Raw genomic sequence first — 26,126 nt, 5'->3', positions numbered from 1 at the left:
AGGCATGTGGACTCACTCATCTAGGCATACTCATCCACAAGATCACCAGGAATTCCGTAAGCAAGCATCTGGATAGTTGTAGTTCATTTCAGATAAGAGGAGAAGCCAACCCTTTCGAGGGCATCATTCTTGCATCTAAAATAATCATCATAGTCCACCACTCCCTCCCGAATACAGTTGAACATATGTCTAGCCATCCAGAAGCGTCGCTGGAAAAGCTTGGCATTGTAGAGTGGGGACGTGCACTGGAAATAATCGCTACATAGTAGGCAATGGCCACTCTCCCTATTACTATTCAAGGCCAGAGCATTGATCCCCTAAACATTGGCCGCATCCTAGAAATGTGCTCATTGACGACCATAGTAGCAACCACAAAGTCCTCATCGTCAGACGATGAATCATCTGGCGAACATATGACTTTTTTTGCGGGGGATCTGGCGAATATATGACATTGTTGAAAAAAACTCATCATCATTGTCAACCATGGTACCTTGTGGGCAAAAGGCCAAACACCTTGCGGGCGGGAATAGAGTCGATCGTGGTGAAGGCGCGGTCGTTAAGGGCAGCAGGCATGTCGACGTCCATGCCCTCCGGTGGTGATCGTGGAGGCGAGGGCTGTTCCCACGAGCCTTTGTAGGCGTCCCTTCTCGTGCTACGACGACGGCGCTGAGCGGTCATAGACGCCGGCCTTGGTGGATGTGGCGACGGTCGTGCCTCGGTGGATGCGGCGGCCGTGCCTCGGTGGTGTCGTCACAACCGAAACTAGGTGGTGACGACGAGGGCGGCGAGGTGGGAGATCGAGTGTGGAGGGGAAGGGGAAAGAAAGGTCGTTGTGCCACCGGCGGGTGGGCTAGGGGGAGGACAAGGGTGGGCGTCGTGCGCATCTATGCCAACACAAACCGGCCCAAATTTGGGCCGGAAATGGGTCACGGCAGACAGAAAAATAGACAACCGTCTGTTTGCGTCGGCGCGTTGGGCCGCGTTTTTTGTCCGCTTCGACCCAAGCGGACACGGATAGACAAAATGGGTCACCGCATTGGAGTTGGCCTAACGGGTCGCCGCATTGGAGTTGGCCTAATGAGCTGAGCTTTCGACTGTGCATTGAGCTCGCGAGCTACGAGCTTTTGGTAGCCCTAATTGTGTTGTTGCGTTCTTCAAGACCTCCAGTGCTGTTATTGGTGAAAGTTGTGGATACAGCACCTAAACGCAACAACACAACTTCACTGTAATTGGGCCCCTGGACATCGAAAAAACATAGAGCAAGCAAGACTGAATGTTCCAGACTATGAACCAGTGTGATGCACACAAGAATAAAACTGGAGTGTACAACAAAAAGAAACCACCTTGGCTGCTCCTAAACGCAGATCTCATATTCCATAGTTTGAGACAACATATTCCACAAGTTATAATCACTCAAGAAACGTCAACCGCTGATGCAAATTTAGCACCGAAGCATGCAACCCTCAAACATTACTACTACTACATATTACATGTCCCAAGGCCAAAATCAAATTGCAATGCTTGTTCTAGAGAATTTTCAGAGAGAAAATACAGGTACACCAAGCCACCAAGAGCTTATATTTCTAAATTTAACTGAAACAATATCTTCGATCCTGGAGCCACACCAATCAATTCTAAAAAAACACTTATCTTGAAGCTTTAGCATGATCAAAAGAGATAAATTCGGACTCAATGCCTTCAAAACTAGGAACCTAGCGTCATTAACAACATTTGATATCTTAACATCAATGCATTATTGACTTGAGAAAAAATTGGTAGCTCATCACACTTGCACGTGCAACATAACATACCGCCAATAGATCTGTATTGCCAAAACCTTGGGCATTGTAATTCTGACTTTGTGTACGTATTGCCAAACCAGAGCGGTGGCTGGGCAATCCAAATCGGAGCCGGCTGTCGCCACCTTATTATTCCTCATAGTAATGAGCATAGTTTATTAAATTTTCCTTTATATATGTAGCTGAACGTAATGGCCAGGTCCATAAAGAACATGAATTATCTCCAAAAACACAAAACGTATGGAAACTTCAATGACAACCTTCATCTGCCTTTTCCTGGATCTTTTTTCCGTGCTTTTGCCAATTACAGTAAAGCTGTTGCACCCACTGCTTTCGTGAATGCATCAGAAGCCAGGGGGCTACTGGTCAGGCATTATTGATGCAGCACCTAGGCCACAAGGACGAGCCGACTGAGACGAGACAGTTGATCTTTGGAGCAGACAGCATCTAGGCTTCCGAGGAAGACTTTGGAATATACTCTCTGTTTTATTTGAGGGGGTCTATGGAATATACGGTGTCCGGTGAAGCACCTCACGCCTTGATCCTCACGGCTATCGACCAAGAGGTTCAAGACCTGGGACCAGCCGGCGTTACCGTCCGTTTTATCCTGTCTCCATTCTTCTCCGAGAAAAACCGGTGATATAGTCCGGTGTAAGATGCAACAGACCGGACGGTCCGTCGCCGGCAACTTCGGTCTTCTGGAACCAAACATCGATGACATTTGCAGGAGACTTGAATCGAACAAAGATTCCCGAGCACCGCAATGACGCCCTTTTAGCCGTGGCACGGTGCATTCGACGTCAGATTCTTCAAGACCTTGACTGACCGACCTTGGAGCAAGCATTACAGAGTTGGCCTCCCTCACCTTCCCACAGATCAAGGCCTGCCCCTCAGGAGAATTTGCATTCATTTCACAACTGAACAGGCAAAACCCAGCAAAGGTGAGATGAGCTGTAACAGTCAGGGGGTTTAGTGATACGCACCTAATGTCAATTAATAGCCTCCAATGATGGATTTGCCTGAACCAAACACGGCCCTGGATCAACCCAACCCACCTAATTGGAAAGGCTTGATAGCAATGGCAATTAATCTCTTTCGTACCAGACAGACCTGCCTAACGCGACACCCTTAACCGCAAATTAGCACACTTTAGTAATCAGACCTGCCTAACTGTGCTTTTGCAGTGCCACCAACCTGTAGGCCAAGAAAATCAAGCTAATGCAGGCAGCATTCATTGAGATTATGTCCAGATCGATCAAATATGCAGTGTAAAGCATATTATCACACCCCTCCTTGCTGTGGACCATTCAGGAAGCACAGTTAGCTCAACTCCAGACAACAAGGCACGGCATGATGTTTTAGAAGAAACCAATTAGATAACAGGGTATATATACGACTTTGGCACGTACTCCCTCCGTTCCAAAATAGATGACCCAACTTTATACTAACTTTGTACTAAAGTTAGTACAAACTTGAGTCACCTAAAAGTGAAGCTAATTCTAGTGCTTTCCCCCAAAGAAGTAAAGACAGAACGGACTGAAGGGGAAATAGAGGGCAAATGAGTCCAGAACTGAAAGCAAAGTTGGTATAAATGCTTAATTGTCAAGGATCTGGACTGGTCGAGACTGACCTCTGTATGTCAGTTGGATAGCACCCATCTTGTACATTTCAGTCTTCTGCGGCACTTTCACATCATAAATGTGGGTTGAGCTTGATTGATGTACAATGTGGTGCACTTGAACCCCATGCTGCCTGCCATCGGTACATGATAGCGAAACAGATCATTAACTACAAAGCATCTAACAACACTAGCAAACAAACAGATTTTCAGAAAGAAAAAAAAGACAGAAGAGTAGATGGCGAACACAAGCAGAATTAATAAGCTCCATCACACGAGAAGGCCAAGTGAAAGCTGACAAAGCACTCTCTGGTGATACATGCAAGACAATATTATTGTCACTACTAGAGGATCAAACACTTGCTATTTGGAGGAAAGGGCTGACACTCTCAAGTGGCAAGCTGACAGCAAGTCGGTTCAGACTTCAGAACTCGGATCAACCTGTATAAAATCGGGACCTGTTCCATGCTCAAACAGTGGTACTGGTGCAAAACTTTGAAAGTAGACCTGGTCAACAATACAAAAAATCCAAAACTGAACAGCCATTATTTAGGAAGTTAAAACATCTGCAGGGCAGCACAGAGTAACCAAAAGACGACGGCATCTTTTGCAGACAATGTCAGACATTGTAACTGTAGATGATACCGAGTACTTCCTCCGTCCCAAAATAAGTGTCTCGACCTTAGTACAACTTTGTACTAGAGTTAGTACAAAGTTGAGACACTTATTTTGGGACGGAGGGAGTACCAACTAGTGGATCTGCAATAATATGTAAATTGCATTTCAGAGCCTTTAACTGATATTCAGAGGAACAGAACCTAGACAGGGTCAGTTAAGTTCAGCACGTTCATCTGCTCAGCATATAGTGCACTTGCACGACAGTGACAGCACAAGATAATCCATCTACCATAGCCGAATAAGGCCGACTACAGCGCTACAAGAACCTTCATCATTCGTTCTAGACTGAAAGAAGAAGTCGGCATGGTATATAATTGTTCCGTATTCTCAACAGTGCCTTTTCTACTGGTTGTTGATTGTTCTTTTAATATGTACAATCTTGCTTCTGCATCGACACGGAAACCGGAGAGCAGTAAGGCCCCATACACATGTGCACATTTGCTATTTTGCACGCTTTCTAAACAGGAAAATGAAACAATCATTTTCGTTAGTCCAAGGACTGTAGATGTCAACTTGAGGCGATGTCCTGAAAGATCAGTTAAGGTGATTAGGCTGGTATGGTTGCTCACCAGTCATAGACTGCAACTCAACAGAAACACTCCTACAGCAGCCAATTTCTGCCTTTTGACAAGCCTGGAGGCTGAGCTACAAACTACAGTTGAATTATCATTGCATATGTAACTAATGGTATAGGGTGGTTGATTATACAGAAAGAAAAAAAACCATCTGACATATGACCAATTAATCACCAAAAAGCAATATTCTTCCTCTCGGTGAATCTCATACTAAGGTTAGATCTGCTTGGGATTATGTAGCCGCAGGTCAGGTAAGATGCTAAACTACTACAATTCCTGGTTGCATGGGTTGCAGGTCCTATTCTTGGGTCAGCTATCCCTTCAGACTTGGAACAAACAACATGACCGGGAGCTAGTTAAACGATATTAGTCAAAAAATCTAACAGAACCCCAGCTTATTAAAGTGCCTAGGCTAACAAGCACATAGCAAATGCAAGCATAGTAAATATCATCGCACGAGAAGGCCAAATGAAAACTGACAAGCACTCTCTGGTGATATATGCAAGACAATATTATTATTACTACTAGAGGATCAAACACTTACTATTTGGAAGGTCTGACAATCTCGAGTGGCAAGCTGACAGGAAGTCAGTTCAGAACTTGGATCAAACTGCATCAAATTGGGACATGTTCCATGCTTAAGAAATAGCAGTACAAGAACTTTGAAAACAGACCCTGTCAACAATACAAAACAAATCCAAAATCGTATGCCATCACTTACTAAATTAAAACATCTGCGGTGCGGCAGTAAATAGTTGACATATAATCTGCAAATAGTGGATGACATCATGCGCCAACTAGTGGCTTTGCAATAATTTGTAAGTTGCACTTCAGAGCCTTCAACAGATATGCAGATGAATAGATCCTCCTACACAGGGTCAGTTTAGCATGTTCACTTGTTCAGGGTGCACAGGCAGGACAGTGACAACAGAAGACATATCAGCCCAGTTGCCATGGGCCGACTACAGCGCTACAAGAACCTTCATCATTATGTTCTAGACTGAAAGAAGAACACATCATGGTATATAGTTGTTTTGTATTTTCAACAGTGCCTTTTGCACTGTCTGTTGTTCGTTTAATATGTACAACCTTGGCTCATTGCATCGACATGGAGAACAGACAGCAATAATGCCACATACACATATGCACAATTGCTGTTTTGCGCTTTTCTGAACAGGAAAGTAAATCAATCAATTTTGTTAGTCCATGGACTGTAGATATTCAGAACTTGAGAGCAATGTTCTGAAAGATCGGTTAAGCTGATATAGTTGCTCTGCAGTTGCAGAGTGCAATTTAACAGAAACAATCCTACTGTCCTACTACTACAGCAGCCTTTTTCTGCTTTTTGAGAAGCCCGAAGCTACAAACTACAGTCGAATTATCATTACAGACTAGTCAGCTATCCCTCCGGACTTAAAACAAACAGCGTGAGTGCTAGATAGTTAAAGAATGTTAGTCAGATAAACCTTGCAGAACCTCAGTATCTTGGGTAACAATTAAGGCCTAGACTAACAGCCCAATCCCTGACACACAGACAGTACACACATGAAAGGATCCAAAGAGTCAAGCGTTCCCTTAACAGAATAAATAAGGTTATTGGGACAAACCCTGTACACACTAGACCCTTATTAAATGAATTTTTAAATTTACAAGGATTATTTCTAGCTAATCTTACTTTTCCCTAAGATCAACGTTACCTCAAATCGCTCAGTCAAAAGTCATACATGCAAGGCACCAAATTATTGCAGGGAGTGAATTCCATGTTACAACAAATAGTTCATATAAGCTATTGCTTCTGTTTGTAAATAGATGATGCCCTAGAAACTGTGCAGTCAGACTGCTGGAATCTTGAATATTGCTAACATATATTCAGATTGCTTAGGTGATAATGCTATAACTATAATAGAAATTCTCATGAAAAATACTTTAATAATATGATAAGTTTATAGTTTATCTTAACATTTCTGTAATGAAATTAACAGTCAAAGTTACATATTGCATACTGTGCCCACTGCTCCTGTCCAAAACATCATCTATTAGCGAAGGGAGATAGTATTATTTAAACTGGTGTTCAATTGTGGGAAAACACATTGGCCTTTGTTTGATGCACAAGATAGTGCATTTTCTTCATTTATTTAAATTTCAAAAAAAAAAATCTTTGACTGCCTATACTAAAAAGGGATGCAAATGACAGTATTTATTGGGAATGTATATTTCTCATTTCACTGAAAATGAAGTCAGCTTGTCACACCTGGCCACTTGGCTTGTGTGACTTGGCAATCCTGCGGAGGGACCCACCGTCGTGTGCGTGTGTGAGTCGCGTGAGCTTATATGCTGGCCGCCTGTGGCTGTTGTGGGGGTGTGATGTGACCAGTTCAAACCTCTCACCTAATCCTTCCTCTGGAAGTAAAGTTCTTCTTCCTCCCCAAGTCTCTCTCGTGCTGCTCTCACCCCCTCTCGATCCCCTTCTCCTCCCGTTCGTTACAGTTGGTAATCAGAGCCAAATTCGCCCAAAAAAATTTCTCCCCGTCGAGCTGGTTGAAGATCGGTAACATCCACCGCGCCGGTGTGTGCTGCTCCGGCAAGCGCACCCAAAATCAGTCGCGGGGTTCGATCTCTTCCAAGCGAGGCGACGGCGCCCTCCAAAGCTTCGGCGGCGACGCGTCAGGTGCTGGCCGCCATGGACGAGAGTAACAGCAACATCACCAAGATGCTTGAGTCTCTCCTCGCCAAGATGGACGAGCAGAAGGCGGTCCACGACAAGCAGATCGAGATTCAGGCCGCCTTCAACGCGCAGATCTCGTAGGACGTGCGTGGACTCGCCCGGCAGATCGATCTGACCCAGGCCGACGTTGACACAACCCGCAAGACGGTGGAGGGCTCTGCATCGCCATCGGGATCGGTCACCACCGTGCTTCACCAGCCCGCCGCTACGCAACAACCACCACCTCCGCCTCCGCCGCCTCCTCACTCGCCGCGCGTGGCCGCCGAACTAGGCTGCCCTGCGTCCGCGCACGCGCGCCTCGGAGACCATCGCCCTCCGTTGATTCCAGTGGCCCCCTCGGGCGGGTTCACCGCCCCGGCTGCCGTTGCCTCTCCGACAGCGGGCTACTACGGCAACGACTACCACAAGCCACCGAAGCACGATTTCCTCGGTTCGATGGCTCCGCCCCGTACCTGTGGCTGGATCGCTGCCTGGCGTATTTCGAGCTTTACAAGGTCGCACAACACAGCTGGGTGGCCACCGCGGCGCTGTACATCGAAGGCCAAGCTGCGCACTGGCTGCAAGCATTTCGTCAAACACATCGCGGCATCACCTGGGAAGTGTTCACGTCCGCCGTGCGGCGCCGACGAGTTTGAGGTGGTCATGCACAAGCTGTTGCAGCTTCCCCAGACTGCCACGGTCACCGAGTATCGCGCGGCGTTCGACGAGCAAATGTACCATCTGCTTGCGCTAGATCCGTCCATCAATACCCAGTTCATCCTGGGCTTGAAGGACGAGCTACGCGCCCCAGTTCGGCTCCAAGCGCCCTCGAGCATCACCAGGGCGTCGGTATTGGCGCGCATTCAAGAGGAGGAACTAGGCACGACGCGCGCACGCCCACGCATCACGCCAGCGGGACGGCCTCCACCGGCGACGCCTCCTCCACAACCACAAGCGGCCGCGCCCAACCGCGCCCCACCGGACGACTACGCACGCGAGCGGCAACTTCGCGACTACCGCCGTGCCAATAACTTGTGCTTGAAGTGTGGCGACCGCTACTCGCGCGAGCACCGGTGCGCCCAGCCCGCCCAGCTGCTCACCATCAGCATCGGTGATCACGGCGAGGTGCTCTCCGACGACACCATCCACGCCCTGCAACTGCTCGACGACCCCGGACCAGCCGCGCAGCCGCCCGCTCCGGCTGGAGACGCCCCCGAATGCTGCCTCCTCTCGTCGCACGCTCTGGATGGCACGGACTCGGCGACCACGATCCGCCTGCGCGCGCTGGTGGGCAACCAGGTCATGTTGCTCCTTCTCGATTCGGGCGGTTCACACAGCTTCATCAACAAGTCCTTCGTCGATCGCCTCGGGCTGGCGACGGAAGAGATGCCGTGGGTGGACGTGCGCGTTGCCAACGGTGACCGTCTCACCTGCAACTGTATCGTGCCCGAACTCAAGTGGTGGATGCAGGGGCACACGTTCGCCACACCGATGCACGAGCTGGACATTGGCGCTTACGACGGCATCCTGGGCATGGACTGGCTTGCCCAGCACAGTCCCATGACGTGTCACTGGCAGGACAAGTGGGTCAAATTCACCCACGACGGCGAAGAGGTCACACTCTGGGGCGTGCCCACGAAAGCGTCCACCACCCTCAAGGCGATCAAACCCAACGAGCTGCGCAAGATGATCGCGGGCAACGACGTCTGGGCAATGGCGATGGTGGACACGTGCGGGCGCGCACGGCCACCACGGCGTAAGTGTGCCAGTCAGACACCGCTCGCTGATCTTTTGGAGGAGTTCGCCGACGTGTTTGCGGCGCCGCAGGGGCTGCCTCCACACCGCCAGTACGACTACGCCATCACCCTGGTCGAGGGTGCGGTTCCCGCGAACACGCACCCATACCGTTACTCGCCGCTCCAGAAGGACGAGATCGAGCGCCAGGTCAAGGAAATGCTGGATGCCGGCGTGATCACGCACAGTGTGAGCCCGTACGCCACGCCGGTCCTGCTGGTCAAGAAGAAGGACGGCACCTGGCGGTTCTGCGTCGACTATCGCCGCCTCAACGACGCCACCATCAAAAACAAGTTCCCCCTGCCCATTATCGATGAGCTGCTCGACGAGTTGGCCGGTGCCGTGGTCTTCTCCAAGCTAGACTTGCGCGCCGGCTACCACCAGATCAGGATGCGCGAAGAAGACGAGTACAAGACGGCGTTCAAGACGCACCACGGCCACTTCCAGTTCCGGGTCATGCCGTTCGGCCTCACGAACGCGCCGGCCACGTTCCAATGCCTGATGAACGCCATTTTTGGTAAGTATGTGCGCAAGTTTGTGATCATCTTTCTGGATGACATTCTTGTCTTCAGTGAGACCATGGAGGAGCACCTAGAGCACCTGCGTGTCGTCTTCGAGCTCCTTCGCGCCCACCAGCTCTACGTCAAGGAGTCCAAGTGCACGTTCGCCGCCGATCACATCGACTACCTCGGCCATGTGATCTCCAAGGAGGGCGTGGCCACGGACAAGGAGAAAACGAGCGCGATGGAACAATGGCCGACGCCGACGAACGCCACCGAGCTGCGCGGGTTTCTGGGCCTCACCGACTACTACAGAAAATTCGTGCCGCACTACGGCATCATCGCCAAGCTGCTAACACAGCTGCTCACCAAGAAAGGCTTCGCTTGGACGGAGCAAGCTCAAGCGGCCTTTGATCGGCTCAAGACGGCGATGGTCACCACGCCAGTGCTCGCGCTCCCCGACTTCGACAAGCCGTTCTCGATCGAGACGGACGCGTGCGACACAGGGGTGGGCGCGGTGCTCGTCCAGGCAGGCCACCCGGTCGCCTACTTTAGCAAGGCCCGGGGAGTGCGCAATCAGCAGCTTTCAACGTACGAGAAGGAGTTTCTGGCGGTGATGATGGCGATCGACAAATGGCGCCCGTACCTGCAGCGCGGCCCCTTCGACATCCTCACGGACCACAAGTCCCTCTGCAATCTGGGCGAACAGCACCTGGAGACCGAGCTGCAGCGCAAGGCCATGGCGAAATTGGTGGGACTGCAGTTCAGGTTTCAGTACAAGCGGGGACTGGACAACAGCGCGGCCGATGCCTTGTCGCGCGTTGGCAAGCAACTCGACCTGGCCGCGCTTTCGACGTGCCAGCCGGCCTAGCTGCAGGAAGTGCTCAACTCCTACTCCACAGACCTAGATGCACAAGATCGCCTGCAGAAGCTCGCCCTGGCCAGCCCGGACGACGACGGCTACGAGCTGCATCGCGGTGTCATTCGCCGCCAGGGTCGCCTGTGGATTGGCGCCAACGCCGCGCTCCACAACAGCGCGGTGGGTGGCCACTCCGGCGCCACGACGACGTACCAGCGCGTGCGCAAGCAGTTCGAGTGGCGCGGTCTCAAGCGCGACGTCGAGGAATTTGTGCAGCAGTGCGCGATCTGCCAGCAGGCGAAGCACGAGCACTGCAAGCCGGCAGGACTCCTGGCACCTCTTCCAGTGCCGACCGCGCCGTGGGAGGATCTCACGATGGATTTCGTGGAAGGCTTGCCCGTGTCGGACGGAGCTGACACGATCATGGTGGTGGTGGATCGGTTCACCAAGTTCGCCCATTTTGTTCCCCTGCGCCACCCGTTCCATGCACCGCAAGTGGCGAAGGCGTTCTGGGACAACGTTGTAAAGCTTCACGGCATTCCCACTTCGATCGTCTCCGACCGCGACAAGGTATTCACCAGCAACCTGTGGAAGCAACTGTTCGCCGGCGCGGGCACCAAATTGCTCTACTCCACCGCGTACCACCCGCAGACGGACGGCCGGAGCGAGCGCGTGAACCAGTGCATGGAGATGTATCTCCGATGCGCGGTGCACGACGCGCCGCGTCAGTGGCGTCGCTGGCTGCCCATGGTCGAGTTCTGGTACAACTCTACGTTCCATGCCTCGCTCAACTGCACTCCATTCAAGGCGCTCTACGGGAGGGAGGCCAACCTCGGGACAATGCCGGCCTGGCCAGTGGACGAGCACGCCGGCGAGGACATGGACTGGGCGGCGCACACGGAGCACATCTGCGTCCAGCTGGAGCGCGCTCAGCGCCGTTTCAAGAAGCAGGCCGATCACAATCGCACGGAGCGCCAGTTTCAAGTCGGCGAGCAAGTACTGTTGGAGCTGCAGCCCTACGCGCAGCGCTCGGTCGTCAACCGGCCCTGCGCCAAGCTCGCCTTCAAATTCTTCGGCCCGTACACCATCCTCGAGAAGATCGGCCTCATGGCGTACAAGCTTGACCTGCCGCCAGCAAGCCAGGTGCACCCAGTCTTCCACGTCTCACAGCTCAAGCCATTCACACCGGACTACACGCCGGTGTACGCAGAGCTGCCGCGCGTGCCGGACCTCTCCGTGTCGTCGGCGGCACCAACACAGCTGCTGGAACGGCGCATGATGAAGCGCGGGAATGCTGCCATCATGCAGGTCAAGGTGCAGTGGGGCGAGGGCTCGCCGGCCGCCACCACCACATGGGAAGATTACGAGGTGCTCCGGCAGCGTTTCCCGTCAGCAGCCATTTGGGAGGACTCGGGGACAAGTTCATAGGAAGAAGGTCAGTCTTAAGGGGGGGAGAATGTCACACCTGGCCACTTGGCATGAGTGACTTGGCAATCCTGCGGAGGGACCCACCGTTGTGTGCGTGTGTGAGTCGCGTGACCGGAGACAACAGGAGCGCCCCATTGATCCCAGTGCCCCTCCATTAGAACAGTTTGTCAGATAACAGTAATACTGACAAGTTGTTATCTGTTATGGTTTTGAATTGTGATTCAGATCTGGACAACCCTAGATAGCGACAGAACATCGAAAAATGGACACACAAAAAAAAGCAATAGAAACCGAAAATATATATTAAACATAGATACTGAACAAGACTAGAATTCCACCTAAGTTTGGATTTATCTGTCAGCCAGACTGAAGATAGCTTCTAGTGTACTAGTCTAACTAGTACAAAGTACAAACAGCAAAACTTAAGATGATATAGTCTGACTAGAATTATGTATGATTACGCATAGGAGATCTGGATACATTGTTCATTCCTTTTTTTCATCTGGTCTGAACTAGAACTAGATAGGAAATAAGCAGAGCACATCTAGTATGGCTAGAACTAAGAAAAAGGCTAATTCTGACTAAAACAGACTATAACCAATGATAATCTAGATTGATTAGAACTAAGAATGACTAGGCGAAGCAGATCAACAATTTGACGCCTGACCAAAATGAACAAAGCAAGAGGAAAACTAATAGGAAATTAATTGTTTGAGAGAAAATATAATACTGAATTGTTGAACTTACATCATAAGTGGCCTGTCAAAATTGATATTTAAGCCGATATAATTTTCTCCGAACTATATACTAGTGAACATCATCACCACTGAATTACATTAAAAAAACTAACAAGATAACCCACAACGAAGCTGCTTATCGTCTCAACTGAAAATGGAAAAAAAAGTGGCTGAATGCATAGCTCTCAACTCCCCTGCTGCAAAAACATGTGTTCAAGCACTGACCAAAAGACACAAAAACATCACCAAAGCACTGGGATGTTTTCTGACGCCCTCATCATGAGCGGCAACCCTGATGCCCCCTTAGCATGAGCTGCCTGCATGAAAATTCTGCTATGCCACCATGTGCACGAGAAAAACAACACACAAAACATGGAGCAGCAATCCCACATTCCCACGGCTGAAATCCCGAATGCCCCCTCGATTTTTAGTCTGAATGAAGCCAAACAACAGAGGGAAAAAATAGCATTTCTGATTTTATTTACAGTATCAATTGTTTGGTTACAATATGTTGCAAAACATAGAACTGAATGACAGGACGTTGCTATGGTGATATTCCATCCGTAACACAAACAGTTTTCCATGGGAGAAATGAATGAAATAGATCCAGAGTACTCACAAGTCAAATGACACTGATCAAATTAGCTTGGGGGCAGAAAGGAGTTCTCTTGCTTGTGTCTTTGTCCCTTCACATAATGCTGAGCAAATGAAGATTCCATCAACCATTCTAGTGCAGATGCATGGCAGCATTGAGGGTGATAACTTCCCCAATTCATAGTGTCCGCAAGTTTAGGATAAGACCTCTCACTCAAATTTTCACCTCAGAATATAACACTCTCTTATCGATCAAGATCACTACACCATGGTGTAGATGCTAGCATGATAAATCAATCCTCCAATATGGTTCCCATGCCAGATTCAGAACTCAGGCTTCACTATATGACATTCAGTGTCATTGTATGATTCTGTTCCTCATTCGATGTAGAGTGATTCAACTCCTGAGTCCTCCCCACTATCGGCACCATCGTCATCAATGCCAGCACCAACTTTCCTCTTTCTGCCACCTGCATCCCCAAGAAACTTCTCCCTCAATTCTGCTCCTCCACGACGACCACCACCAAGCTCATCCCATCCACGACCCATGCTGGTGAACATACGATCCAAATTCGCCTTCTCTCGGCTCATCAAGAGCAGCTCCTCCAGCTTCCGCCTTGCGTCATGTATCTCATTGGAATCTAAAAGCTCCCCTTTATAGTATGCCTCCCGGAGGAACACAGTGTGCAGCTTCCCCTGGTTTCCTCTTGTTGATATGTAGAATATCCCCTGATACTTACGCAAGAACTCTTTAATCTTCTTTGGCACACCAAGGGCGTCGCGGAAGAGCGCGAGACGCTCTAGCGTGGTACGCTTGTCGACTGTGAGAGAGAGCAGCTCATGGACAGCAGCGACAGCACGCTTCTCCATGCGGCGTTGTGCCTCAAGTGAGCGCAGGTCGTGGCCAGAGACGTCCGCATACGGGGAAGCGTAGGGGAGGCGCTGCCACTTCCAAACTGCAATGCGGAAATACTTGCCAATCTTAAAGCCCGGCGGAAAGCGGGTGGGGAACGCGAAGCGCGCGTCCTCCTCGCCGGCACCGGGAGCGCGGTGCTCGCGGTAGTGGCGCTCCCGGGAGCGCTCGACGGCGGCGACGGTGAGGTCGGGTGGATCGTCAGGGGAGGGCACAAACTCGACGAACCCGTCAGGCGTGAGGCGGAACAGGGCGGGATTGGACAGGATGATGGAGTCGGCGAAGTCGTCGGGGAGGCCGAAGTCGCGGCGGAGGAGACGGATGTGCTCTAGGCGGAGGCGGTGGTGCGGGGGCGCGAGGAGGAGCAGCTTGCGGAGGCGGAGGACGGCGCCGGGGCGCAAGGAGGCGATGGCGTCGGCCTCGAGGCGCAGCGCGGCGGAGGCGCGCGGGGTGAGGCGCGCGTGGAGGATGCGGTGGACGGGGTGGAGGAAGAGGTGGAAGGCGTGCGGGTGGCGCAGCATGAAGTTGCCGGCGTCGAGGGGCGCGAGGCGGAGCTGGCGGCGCGAGAGGGCGCCGAGGCGGGAGAAGGGCACGGAGACCGCGCCGCTGCCCCCGGCGGAGAAGGCGCCCGAGGGCGCGGTGGGGGTGGCGGCGTAGAGGAGCAGCGCGTGGAGCGCGAGGAAGCGGCGGACGCGCTTCTGCACCTCCATGATGCCGTCGAAGGCGTGGTCGCGGACGCGCTGCTGCTTCTGGGGAAGGGAGGTGGACTTGGAGGAGTAGCCGGCGTCGGCCCCGCCGACGAGCGCCGCCGCAACCGCGCGCGGCGGCGGCCGCATTGCGGCGATGCGACTGAGCATCGTGGTTTGTGGATGGTTTTGGGTGGGCTGGGCTGGGCCGCTTGACCAGTGAAAGAGAGAGGAGGAGAGGCCGAGTGCTAGGAAATGCGCGCGCGCGATGCCGTTGTTCCCGAGCGAGCGGCCGAACGCAGGCCGCCAGATGCGCTATCGGCTCAAAATAAAAAAATAGGAAATATTATATTGTTTTATTGTAATATTCAGCATGCTAGATTATATATTTTGTTCGACGCTTTGGTGTCTTCTCGGGCAATATGAATTTGAGATGTGATAACCACATTTTCAGATCGAACGTTTCTTAAATTGATGTTGTAAATGAGTTAGATAAAATGGAAAAATTATTGCCAGGAGATCACAAAGTCAAAGCTGGTCCTTACAAATCATAAAGTTTGATTCAGTAACCAAAACAAACCCTGATAGGCATCAACAATATTAACGCTCTTTAAGAGCATCTACGGTCGGCCATCTTAAACCCGCCTCGTATGCCCGGGTTCAGTCACGATTTTTTGACCCAGACGGTCCTCTCAAATGGCTCTCAAACGCCTGGGCTAACCGGCACCCTTCATATCTAGTACAAATATGGGGTGGATATGGGAGCGCCCAGGCACGCACGCCACGTCGGACCCGATAGCCCGATCATATCCTAAATTGCACCAAATCCACCATGAAGACCAGCCAGACCCATTTGCTATCTTCTCTCTTCTTCCTCCTCCGCGCCATCCGTTCCGCGCTCCGCCGCCGCGCCCGCTCCACAATCGTTACCAGGCTCTCCGCCGCCAGCTCTGGAAGAGCCCTCCCGTCGTCGCCGACCCGGACGCCACCGTGGTACGTCCAGCAACTCTCTGGCTCCGCCTTGTGCTTGATGTGTTCGATACATTGTCCGACCGGATTTTTTGTGATTTTGTTACGTAAAACGATGGATTCCGATTATTCGTCGGACGAGGAGTATGGACTGGCGGAGCTTGACCAAATGATTCAAGATGAGTTCCTCGATTCGTCGGATTTGAACGAAGAAGTGGACATGACTATGCTCATGAGCATGCAAGAGGAAATGGACCGACAAGTGGAGCATATTCTCGACTTTAAGGGCTCAATCAAAGGGAGAAGAGTGATCAATCAGGACAGAGTGTCTGGAGCAAAGCTATTGGACAATGACTACTTTGCTCCCAAACATACTTTTCCAGATGATCCATGGTTTCGTCGTCGTTTCGCATGCGGAAAACATTGTTTTTGCGCATTGTGGAGGGAGTGGAGACACACGACCACTACTTCAAGCTCAGAAGGGATTCCTGCGGCCAACTCTCTTTCTCGGGCAAGCAGAAGTGCACGGCTGCTCTGAGGATGCTTGCACTTGGTACTGCTACAGATGTCGTTGGTGAGATGGTCAGGATGGGGGAGAGCACATGCCTGAAGATTACTGTCAAGTGTTCCCGCACCGTGGTGGAGGTGTTTGGACCTGAGTATCTCAGAGAACCAAATGCACATAATACAGAGAAGTTGTTGGCTATTGGAGAGGCAAGGGGGTTTCCAGAAATACTCGGATCAATTGATTGCATGCATTGGCAATGGAAGAACTGCCCCAACGGTCTTTGGGGAATGTATCAAGGTCACACCAGAGAGGTCACCATCATACTAGAAGAGTTGTGGCATCACATGACTTATGGATTTGGCATGTTTTCTTTGCAATGCCGGGTTCTCACAACGACATCAACGTGCTTCAACGATCTCTGGTGTTCAGGAGGCTTTGCAATGGGGAATCACCGTCGTGCAACTACACAGTCAACGGCCGAGACTACAACATGGGATACTATCTAGCCGATGGAATCTATCATCAGTGTGCGGTGTTTGTGAAGACCATATCCGAGTCGTGTGGCAATAAATAGAGCCACTTTGCAACATTGCAGGAAGCGGCTAGGAAGGATGTGGAGAGGACATTTGGTGTGCTTCAAGCTCGTTGGGGAATTGCGCGGAGCGCTGCAATGACGTGGGAATCAGAAACTTTGTGGCGGTTGATGACATGTTGTGTTGTTCTGCACAATATGATTGTCGAGGTTGAGAGTGATGATGTAGGCCAAACCCATGATTTTGAAGCACCTGGAGAACAAGTTGAAATCCTGGAAGATCGAGATGCAGCTCAACTGATGAACTTTCTGCATATGCAGCAGAGTCTTCTAGATCAGCAGGTGCACACGCAGCTATTCATTGATCTTGTGGAGCACATGTGGACCCGCAATGGCAACCAAGGAGACAATGCTTGAGTTTTGCACTTGAAATAAATTTTATGTAAACACTATCTATACTTCATACCAACATTTGCCATTTACGTGTGACATTGGCTTGTATGATCGACGTGCATGGATTTGAGAGTCTGGATTTGAGATATGTGAATGCCGGGACAAAAATATGAGGACCCGTCTGGATGCGCCCGTGGGCGTACCGAGGTGCCTCCGCGGACGACGTATAGGGGTTCGGATTTGCCAAGTCCGGTTGTAGATACTCTAAGTACTTGTTGTGTTGCAACTGTGGTCATTTTGCATTTACTTATCAATTTGGTCATAGGTCATTTGATTTCCCCCTTTTTACGATGATATTAAAAATCTATAAGCAAATATGCATCAGTTTCTCACAATAGTTTGAACCACGTAATGTATGTTATTGCAGTTCTAAATTTCTCAAATATTTGTATTGTTATTCTTCCTAAGATGAACGGGCGCGCCTCTATGGTCTAGTAAACCCTACAAGAACGGGCCCTTAGTCACCTGTTATCCATCTTTTTTTAAGGGAGATCTGTTATCCATCTTGTTGAGAAAAAGTAGCACCCACACTGATTGCCCACACCATGAAGCCATGGCAAACTGTCATGCTTGTCTGTGTATCGCAAAGCTGAGAAATGCTGTGTAGATGGCTCTTTTCCAAACAGGTGAACCAAAATATAGTTATATGGATTGGGCATAATCCTTTTCTCTCTGTCCATAATTGAGTAGCAATAGATGAACGGGGCCGCCGGACAGCTGCTCTCTCCGGTCATGGAGACATCATCATGTCGCAGCCTTCAAAGCCATCAACCAAACATTCAACCTGTCCGGAGCTGCACCGCTGTGCTGAAGCTGAGAGAGACAATGCTAGAGTTTTCCGCGACAGGTCTGCCCCTTCGACGGTCATCAAAAGAGCATCTCAACCTAAACCCATTTTAAACGCTCAAGCGGACGGTCTCGGTCACGATATTTCGATCCAAACGGACACCTCAAATGAGTCTCAAACATTCGGATTGACTGGCACCCTTCGTATCCACACAAAATATGGGACGGATATGGAGGCGTCCGGGCGCGTCTGCCACGTCGGACCCGACTCATGTTGGCCCACCTACTCCCACATATATTCCTCCCCATCTACTCGCCAGACCAAACTCTAGCCACTTCACTCCCCTCCCTCCACTCTCCTCCGCCTCCCAAGCTCCCGTCCGGCGATCTCCAACATGGCGGGCAGCGGATCCGAATCGTTCACCTCCAGATCCGTCGACCCCAAACTCATCCCACACGGCCCCGAGGAGGTGATGGCCGTTCCGCTTGCGCTCCGCCGCTCCCGGGAGGAAGCCCATGCGGGGCAGCGCTAAGACTCCTTTCCATCGGAAATCCATTGCGTCAACCCAAATGACGCATGGATCCTGCGCTAGGTGCGCCGGCGCTGCCTCACTAGAGGCGGTGCAGTGCGTCTAGCGTCCGAACGCGGTGACGGACAAGCAACCCCTCCGTTGGCGCGCCGAGGCCATGGATGCACCATGGACGTCCTCCGACGCAAACATGGCGCGGCGTGCCCGCCGTGCGAGGCGGCGAGCGCGGGAGGCGGCGGCAGCCCTTGCGGCGGTGAACGTCGGCAAGGCGGACTCGCATTCTCCGGTCCCCCGTATGATGCAGCAGCCCAGGCACCGCAACCACATCATGGTGGATGTCGCGGGCTCGTCCCAGGGCGGATCCATCATCGACCTGACGTCCACCGGCACCGTTCAGTTTCCGGGCTCCGACAAGGAAGAGTAGAGGGCATGGGAGACGGCAGTGCCTTGAGTCCTGTGCGCCGGCTCGTGTCCCATGCCCTACACTACCTTGCCGGCAACCGGACCAACACACTGGGGAGCGTAACCAGCCGCCGGACATGGGCATGGCGGAGTCGGATGAGCTCCGCTTAAAGATCGGTTTACTTTGTATTTAATAATATAGATTTGAGATTTCTAATTTGAGGTGTCCGGTTATAGAATCAAATATTTGAGGCGTGACCGGTCATTGTCCACGGACGCGCTTGATCGCGTCCGCGGGCGTTTGTCAAGTACGACTGTAGATGCTCTAATATCGCGGGAGTGGATCTTTATTATCGCCGCTTTGCGGCTTGTTTAAAGCTCCCAGGTTTGCAGTGAAACTAGTTTCGGATGATCCTCATGTGTATGCACAACATGGTATACGACTGCAGGACCATGTTCCCCAGAAGATGATGCCATCTCCTGGAAGCACCATCACGAATATTATCGGTTTTTCAGGGCTTGTTATTTTTTCAGATGCTTCTTGGATTATAGGTTCTGATGGCCGGCCGACACCTGCAGGACTAGGTATATTCATTTGGATGGGGAATGAAGTAAGTTGCTCTCAGCTTTGTATCTCGGCCGTTTCCCCACCAGTGACTTCAACCATTTTGGCTGAAGCTTTCAGTTTGATGCTCGCAACTCAAATTGCAGGACTGGTTCAGCTTCAGCATGCCACCTTTTTGCTACATTGGCAAAGGTTGCGGCAGCTCGAAGCCTGATTCTTGCACCTGGACACTGGACTATCAGGCCACAGCTAGCTTACATAGCAGCTTCTTCAGCTTTTGACTCATCAAGGATCTATCATATTCCCAGGAACTACAATTTTCAAGCAGATCATCAGGCAAAACTTGCACTAAAGCTTCAGGATAGAACATTTAGCTTCAGGTGCTTAGCTGCAGGCAATGATACATACCTCAATGCTCATGTAATGGCGCAATCTCCAGTGCTGCAATGCACATTTGTGCATGTACGTTGTTGCTAGATCAATAAAATAATTTGTGTTAAAAAAAAACGAAAAGACAAATCTTTTGCCTTGTTTCAGAAGAGAAAAAACTGAGAGCCACGCTGACCGGGAGTGAGATGGACACAATAGCCATTTTCAGTGATACCGCGCCATGTGCCAGCGGAGTATTTAGAAGCGCGTGACTTTTGGTTAAAGGAAGCAATAACAACACTACAACACTGTTTGGACGTCAGCAGACGTCTCTTTCTCGCCGGCTGGCGATAATAGCACTGTTTAACTGACAGTGATAGTGCGTCGCACAGTACGTTTTTTTCTGTTAATAATGTCTGAAGACATGGTCAGTCGTACGCTCGCTCGCCTCGTACCGGACGGACGGACGGACGGCGAGGTGGAAGAAAGCGACGAGTCGGTCGGTGCTGGTACAGTTGGATGATGAGTGCTTGGGTCGGGACCGGCCGGGCTGGCACGGCGGACATGGCGACGCTACAGCGAGGCCAGTTGAACCTCCGGCCGGATCGGATCAAGACAGATGGTACGTACACGCGCATGAAATCAATGCATGCAACGTAGGAGTACAAGTAGTGGAGTACTGCAAGAAGGAAGGAGCCTCCAGAAAAGTTTCATTTACGGCGCGGTCGGTCGCGGCGCCGAGCACGGCTGTGGCTTGCGGCAATGTACGAGACCGAGACCGGAACCGGAGCGACCCATGGAGAAGCTGGTGGCACGTACGTACGCACTCCACGTCGGCGCCCGGTGACGTGACCACCGGCGCGTCCCACACGCACGCGCGGCACCTGGCCCAACGGCAACCCGCCACCACGGCACCGCCTGACGTCGCCGCGCCACTCCGCGTCCACGTCCACGCGCTTCGCGCCGCCGCCTGATCCTCTCAGCACGTCTCCCGCGCTCCCTTCTTCCTCACGCGGATCGGTTACAACCACTGCTACTACTTCACCACGCGAACCGAAACACCACTCACACACGGACTCACCCGGGGACGGACGGACGGACAGCAACGCCTTACCGCGCGGTGGTCCCCGTCGCCCACGGGGCCCCGCGCGCCAGCGTGCCACAGGCAGCCCCACCCACCCACCGTTGCTCTCTGTCCGCCTCCCCCGGCCCCGCGCATCATTTCCTTTCCTGTCCCCGTCCCCTCGCTTCCAAGCTACTACCCCGAGCGAGCGAGAGCGCCACTTGACTCCAGCTAGCCTCCTCCTTCCTTCCCCATCCTTCCATCCTCGGCTTGCACATCGCATCACGTCACCGGAGCCAGCTACGGGCGCGTGGGACAGCATGGAGGGGGGCGGCGAGGGGAAGGGCCGGGCGGCGCCGGCGGCGGGGGGAGGGTTCGGCGGGTACGAGTCGGCCGGGGACCGCAAGTGGTGGCCCTGGCTCGTGCCCACCGTCATCGTCGCCTGCGTCGCCGTCTTCGTCGTCGAGATGTGGGTCAACGACTGCCCCAGGCACGGCAGTGCGCTCGGCGGCGGCTGCGTCGCGGGCTTCCTCCGCCGCTTCTCCTTCCAGCCGCTCCGCGAGAACCCGCTCCTCGGGCCCTCCTCCACCACGTACGCCTCGGCTTCCCCCCTCTCCCTTCTCCCTTCTGCGTCGTCGAATTGTGCTCGGGGTTGGGCGGTGCTCTACTTTCTTGGGTGTGCTTGAGGTGAAATTGGGCGCACAGATTTGGGGATTCATCTTCAGATTGGTTGTTTTATCCGCGCTCGTAGTTGATTCGTTGGCAGAACATGGATTTCGTTTTGCTGGTTCTTGCAAGTGAAGTGAAGCTCGCACCATGAAGCTGCCAATTCTGTTGCTCTGAACTCTGTAGCAAGTGTTACTGGACAGAGGATATCTCTGGACTTTCCTCCGTCTGCTGTGAGGAAATCAGAAATGTTCTCTGAACTTCCGCTTCTGAATTCAGATGCCTTTTCCTCTTTTGGAAGTTCGGGAGACAGGGGATTCTTCTGTCATGTGGTGGCGACACTTCAGATCTCTCTCTCTCTCTCTCTCTCTCTCTCTCTCTCTCTCTCTCTCTCTCTCCAGTGGCTTGAAATGGTCTGAACGTGCACAATTCAACATGATTCAGTTGTTCAATGCACTCCACTGTTTAGTTCACCCTGCAGTTCGTCCATACAGTAGCTTCCACTTATTCGCAAAATAAAAAATAAAAAAAATACAGTAGCTTCCACCGCTACACAACGCAGACAGCTTAAGCTTTCTCTTCTTTGTTGTTTGTGCCAAAAATAGCTTTCTGAGACAGTCAGCGATGATATTTTCTACTACCTTTTGCTGGATTATAGCCGGTAATTAGGTGTCCACTTTGTGCTGCAGGCGTAGGATTCTGTGTTATTGTAGTCTAGTAGATGGATTTATGGAAACTGTTTTGACTTTTGCAAGTGATGTACTACTAATGCTAGACCATGTAGTTCTCTCATTGACAGTAGTGGCATGCCCGCTTATTTTAATTGCAACTTGCCATGTTGTAGTATCTATCTCATGAGATTGCAGCTCAGTTACCAACCGTTGACAACAAAAGTTACATGTTTGGTTTGATTTGTGGAGTCAGTCTAGATTATATTTATCTCACTGAGATACTGTAGGAAGGGTACATACAAGATGATAAGGTTAACGGCTTTGCTCTGTCTTGCAGTTTGGGGAAAATGGGAGCTCTTGACTGGAACAAAGTTGTCCATCAGCACCAAGGGTGGCGTCTCATTAGCTGCATCTGGCTCCATGCTGGCCTAATCCATTTGGTTGTGAACATGCTAAGTCTGCTGTTTATTGGGATTCGTCTTGAGCAGCAATTTGGGTTCGGTAAGCTTCTAACAATGCTGTGTGAATCAGTGTGACTATCATCATTTGGGGGATATTATGATAGTCTTTCTACACGTCAACAAAACTCGTCTGAATGTCTATCTGCTGCAACTCATAGCATTTTAGTTACCCTGGAACTGGTTTCTATTTTGCAAGTTGAGCTAGTTTAATTGCTGAGGTGTTGACAGTATGCTTAAATCTTACTACTTCAATTATGTTACTAATATTCAATGTAGATCGAATATTTTTTATTATCAGCATGTTCATATATTGCACATGGCTAAATAACGTGTGCACTGACACTAGTTCTTTTACTTGCAAGTTCGCATTGGCGCTATCTATCTACTGTCTGGTTTCGGCGGCAGCGTAATGTCCGCACTTTTCCTACGGAATAACTACATCTCTGTTGGTGCATCTGGAGCTTTATTTGGGCTGCTTGGATCTATGCTTTCTGAGCTGCTTATGAACTGGACAATTTATTCCAACAAGGTGAGAAAGAGAAAGAAACACGCATACATTTTCTTCTATCCAGCTGCCTGAACACTCTTTTGCTTATCGAGTTGATGTGCTATTGCAGGTTGCAGCCATAATAACTCTTCTGTTTATAATTGCGATCAACGTGGCGATCGGGATACTACCGCATGCTGATAACTTTGCTCATATTGGTGGATTCTTGACGGGGTTCCTTTTGGGGTTCGTTCTGCTGGCTAGGCCACAATTCGGTTGGTTGGAACGCAGCGAGCTACCCCATACTAATCAGCCTCCTAAGTACAAACCATACCAATATGTCCTGTGGGTTGTGGCACTCGTCTTGCTGCTTGTCGGGTAAGTCTGACAAATTCACACAGACAGTTGGGTATATTCGATGGATGGTTCTGAACTTACACTGAACATCATCAAGACCGAGTTATATGATTCAAATTTGTGCTAATGGAAGACATGAAATGAATCTGATACCAACAACTTGTGTTACAGGTTCACGCTTTCGTTGGTGATGCTCTTCAAAGGCAAGAACGGGAATGACGGCTGCCACTGGTGCCACTACCTGAACTGCGTGCCGACGTCGAGGTGGAAGTGCGATACCTAGGCGGTCCCTTCTTTCGGTTTTCGACGAAAACGCGTAGTGTTGAGAGGACCATTTTCATGCTTGTATGTTTGTAGATAGGAACTGTGGTGTTAATTAAGTTTGTTCGTTAGCGAATTCTGTAAATTTGTTTGCCAGGTCCTGTAAGTTTGTAATTCGAGCACCTCTCCAGTGATTTCATGCGTGTTTTTGTGTAAGAGGCCGTATCGTTTTGATCCTTGCTTTTGCGTTGGTCCGGCAGCCGATTCGACGATTCGTGTGGCGCTTGACGCGCTATGTAACGTATAATAAGTAACGCTGTTGAAATGGTAACATCCAGAGCCGTCCTAGCTCAGTGGTAGAGCGCGTGGCTTTTAACCACGTGGCCGTGGGTTCGATCCCCACGGACGGCGTTATGCGTTTTTTTGCTTTTTAACCACGTTTTTGTTGAGCAAACCAGGGAGAAGATTCATAGATTAGCACGTCTATATTGATTCTATTATCCGTAATTTTTTGGACTAAACACGAACAAACCTAAGCTCTCATGAAATAGACTGAATCAATCAGCCAACAACGACATAAGACTGTTTTGCTTTCCATCAGGATTTTGAACAATCGGCCTAGACAGAAGATCTGCGTTGTGAGAGAAGATCTCTCTAGGCTAACACGTTTAGCTTTTTTGTTTTCGAGCCAATCAGCCTAGAGAGAAGATTCGCACGTTCTGTATGAGAGCAAATTAGACTGAGTACTCAATTAGACTTGAATCAACCAAGCACGCCACGTGAATGACATCCGCACTTGCAATATTTATACTACTTCAAAGAGGATAATTATTATTTATGTTTCTTTACAAAAACAGAGGATAAACATAGGCCACAATACAGGCAAAGCAACCAAACTATACATAAAGGCCCTGTTTGGTTCGGCTGTGGATTTCTAAAAGTAGCTGTGAAAAATCTGTTGTGGAAAAACAGCTATGGAAAATCTGATGTGAAAAAGACGTAGGTCATTTGTCAAACCAGCTGATATAGTTTTTTCAGATTTTGGCCCGCATCGGAATTAGATTTTCAAAAGCACGTCCTGGGCTGCTTCCGCTTTTGGTTCAGATTTTGGCAACGGATTTCTGGAATCGGATTCTGCTAGGTTTGCCCTTTGGTTCAGATTCTGCTGCGCGGCAGCGGAATCCGTCGATAAAAGCTGAACCAAACAGGGTAGTATAACAACAACCAGTATGCTGCCGATTCTCTAGTGCGATTCGTCGTAGAAGAACTAGCAAACAACGACCCTTGTTTGGGTTTGGGCAGCGCTTCGACTGAAATAGGCGATCAAAGTAAACAACAAATAAATTCCACCATAATTGGCTTATTGCATGTTCTTTCTTTCTTATTTCTTCAACCAAATTGCCATCTCCTTTGTTAACTTCTCCATTGCTGGTTTTGGTAGTAAGATCGATACCACGGTTGAGTCCTCGCCATCTTTATTCTTACACTTCGTATGATAGCTTATCAACTTCGAAGTGAAATCCCCGGCATGCGGTGTGCCTGCAGCTGATACGTCTCCAACGTATCTACTTTTTCTCACGCTTTTCCTCTTGTTTTGGACTCTAATTTGCATGATTTGAATGAAACTAACCCCGGGCTGACGCTGTTTTCAGCAGAACTACATGGTGTTGTTTTTGTGCAGAAATAAAAGTTTTCGGAATGGAACGAAACTTCGCGAGGATTTTTTTATAACAATAATGAGAATTTTTGGAGCCAAGACCTGCCGGAGAGGGGCACCTGGGTGGGCACAACCCACCAGGGCGCCCCCCTCTCCTGGCGCGCCCAGGTGGGTTGTACCCACCTGGTGGCCCCGCTGATGACCCCCCTGATACTATAAAATCACATATTTCCAGGAAAAAATCAGGGAGAAAAAATTATCGCGGTCCACGAGACGGAGCCGCCGCCAAGCCCTGTTCTTCCTCGGGAGGGCAGATCTGGAGTCCGTTTGGGGCTCCGGAGAGGGGGATCTTCGTCCTTCGTCATCACCAACCCTTCTCCATCGCAATTCCATGATGCTCCCCACCGGGAGTGAGTAATTCCTTCGCAGACTCGCTGGTCCATCATGTAATCGAGTTAGTTTTGTTAGGGCCTGATCCCTAGTATCCACTATATTCTTAGATTG

At 50.5% G+C, this 26,126-nt stretch overlaps 2 protein-coding genes and 1 non-coding gene across 3 annotated transcripts; 2 read left to right on the top strand and 1 right to left on the bottom strand.

Annotated features, from left to right (window-relative positions):
- Positions 1-1,931: 1,931 nt before the first annotated feature.
- On the bottom strand, positions 1,932-15,104 carry LOC123122251 (protein ROOT PRIMORDIUM DEFECTIVE 1-like). Its single transcript, XM_044542405.1, has 3 exons — positions 13,312-15,104; positions 5,392-5,538; positions 1,932-5,280 (listed from the first exon to the last, which is right to left on the bottom strand). Exon 1 carries the CDS (start codon positions 15,054-15,056, stop codon positions 13,665-13,667), a length of 1,392 nt encoding a protein of 463 aa, XP_044398340.1. The 5' UTR covers positions 15,057-15,104; the 3' UTR covers positions 1,932-5,280; positions 5,392-5,538; positions 13,312-13,664.
- A 6,021-nt stretch (positions 15,105-21,125) lies between these two features.
- LOC123122250 (RHOMBOID-like protein 2) lies at positions 21,126-24,201 on the top strand. The gene is made up of 5 exons (XM_044542404.1): positions 21,126-21,654; positions 22,737-22,900; positions 23,223-23,389; positions 23,478-23,725; positions 23,876-24,201. The coding sequence occupies exons 1-5, from the start codon at positions 21,383-21,385 to the stop codon at positions 23,985-23,987; spliced, it is 963 nt and encodes a 320-aa protein (XP_044398339.1). The 5' UTR covers positions 21,126-21,382; the 3' UTR covers positions 23,988-24,201.
- Positions 24,202-24,304: 103 nt separating this feature from the next.
- On the top strand, positions 24,305-24,376 carry TRNAK-UUU (transfer RNA lysine (anticodon UUU)). Its single transcript has one exon. It is a non-coding gene; the product is annotated as a tRNA-Lys (tRNA).
- Positions 24,377-26,126: the final 1,750 nt, after the last annotated feature.

The sequence above is a fragment of the Triticum aestivum genome, chromosome 5D (genome assembly GCF_018294505.1).
Source record: "Triticum aestivum cultivar Chinese Spring chromosome 5D, IWGSC CS RefSeq v2.1, whole genome shotgun sequence".
NCBI classification, from domain to species: Eukaryota; Viridiplantae; Streptophyta; class Magnoliopsida; order Poales; family Poaceae; genus Triticum; species Triticum aestivum.
The sequence above is the reverse complement of the archived record's forward strand: the minus strand, read 5'-3'. Positions and strand labels throughout refer to the sequence as shown.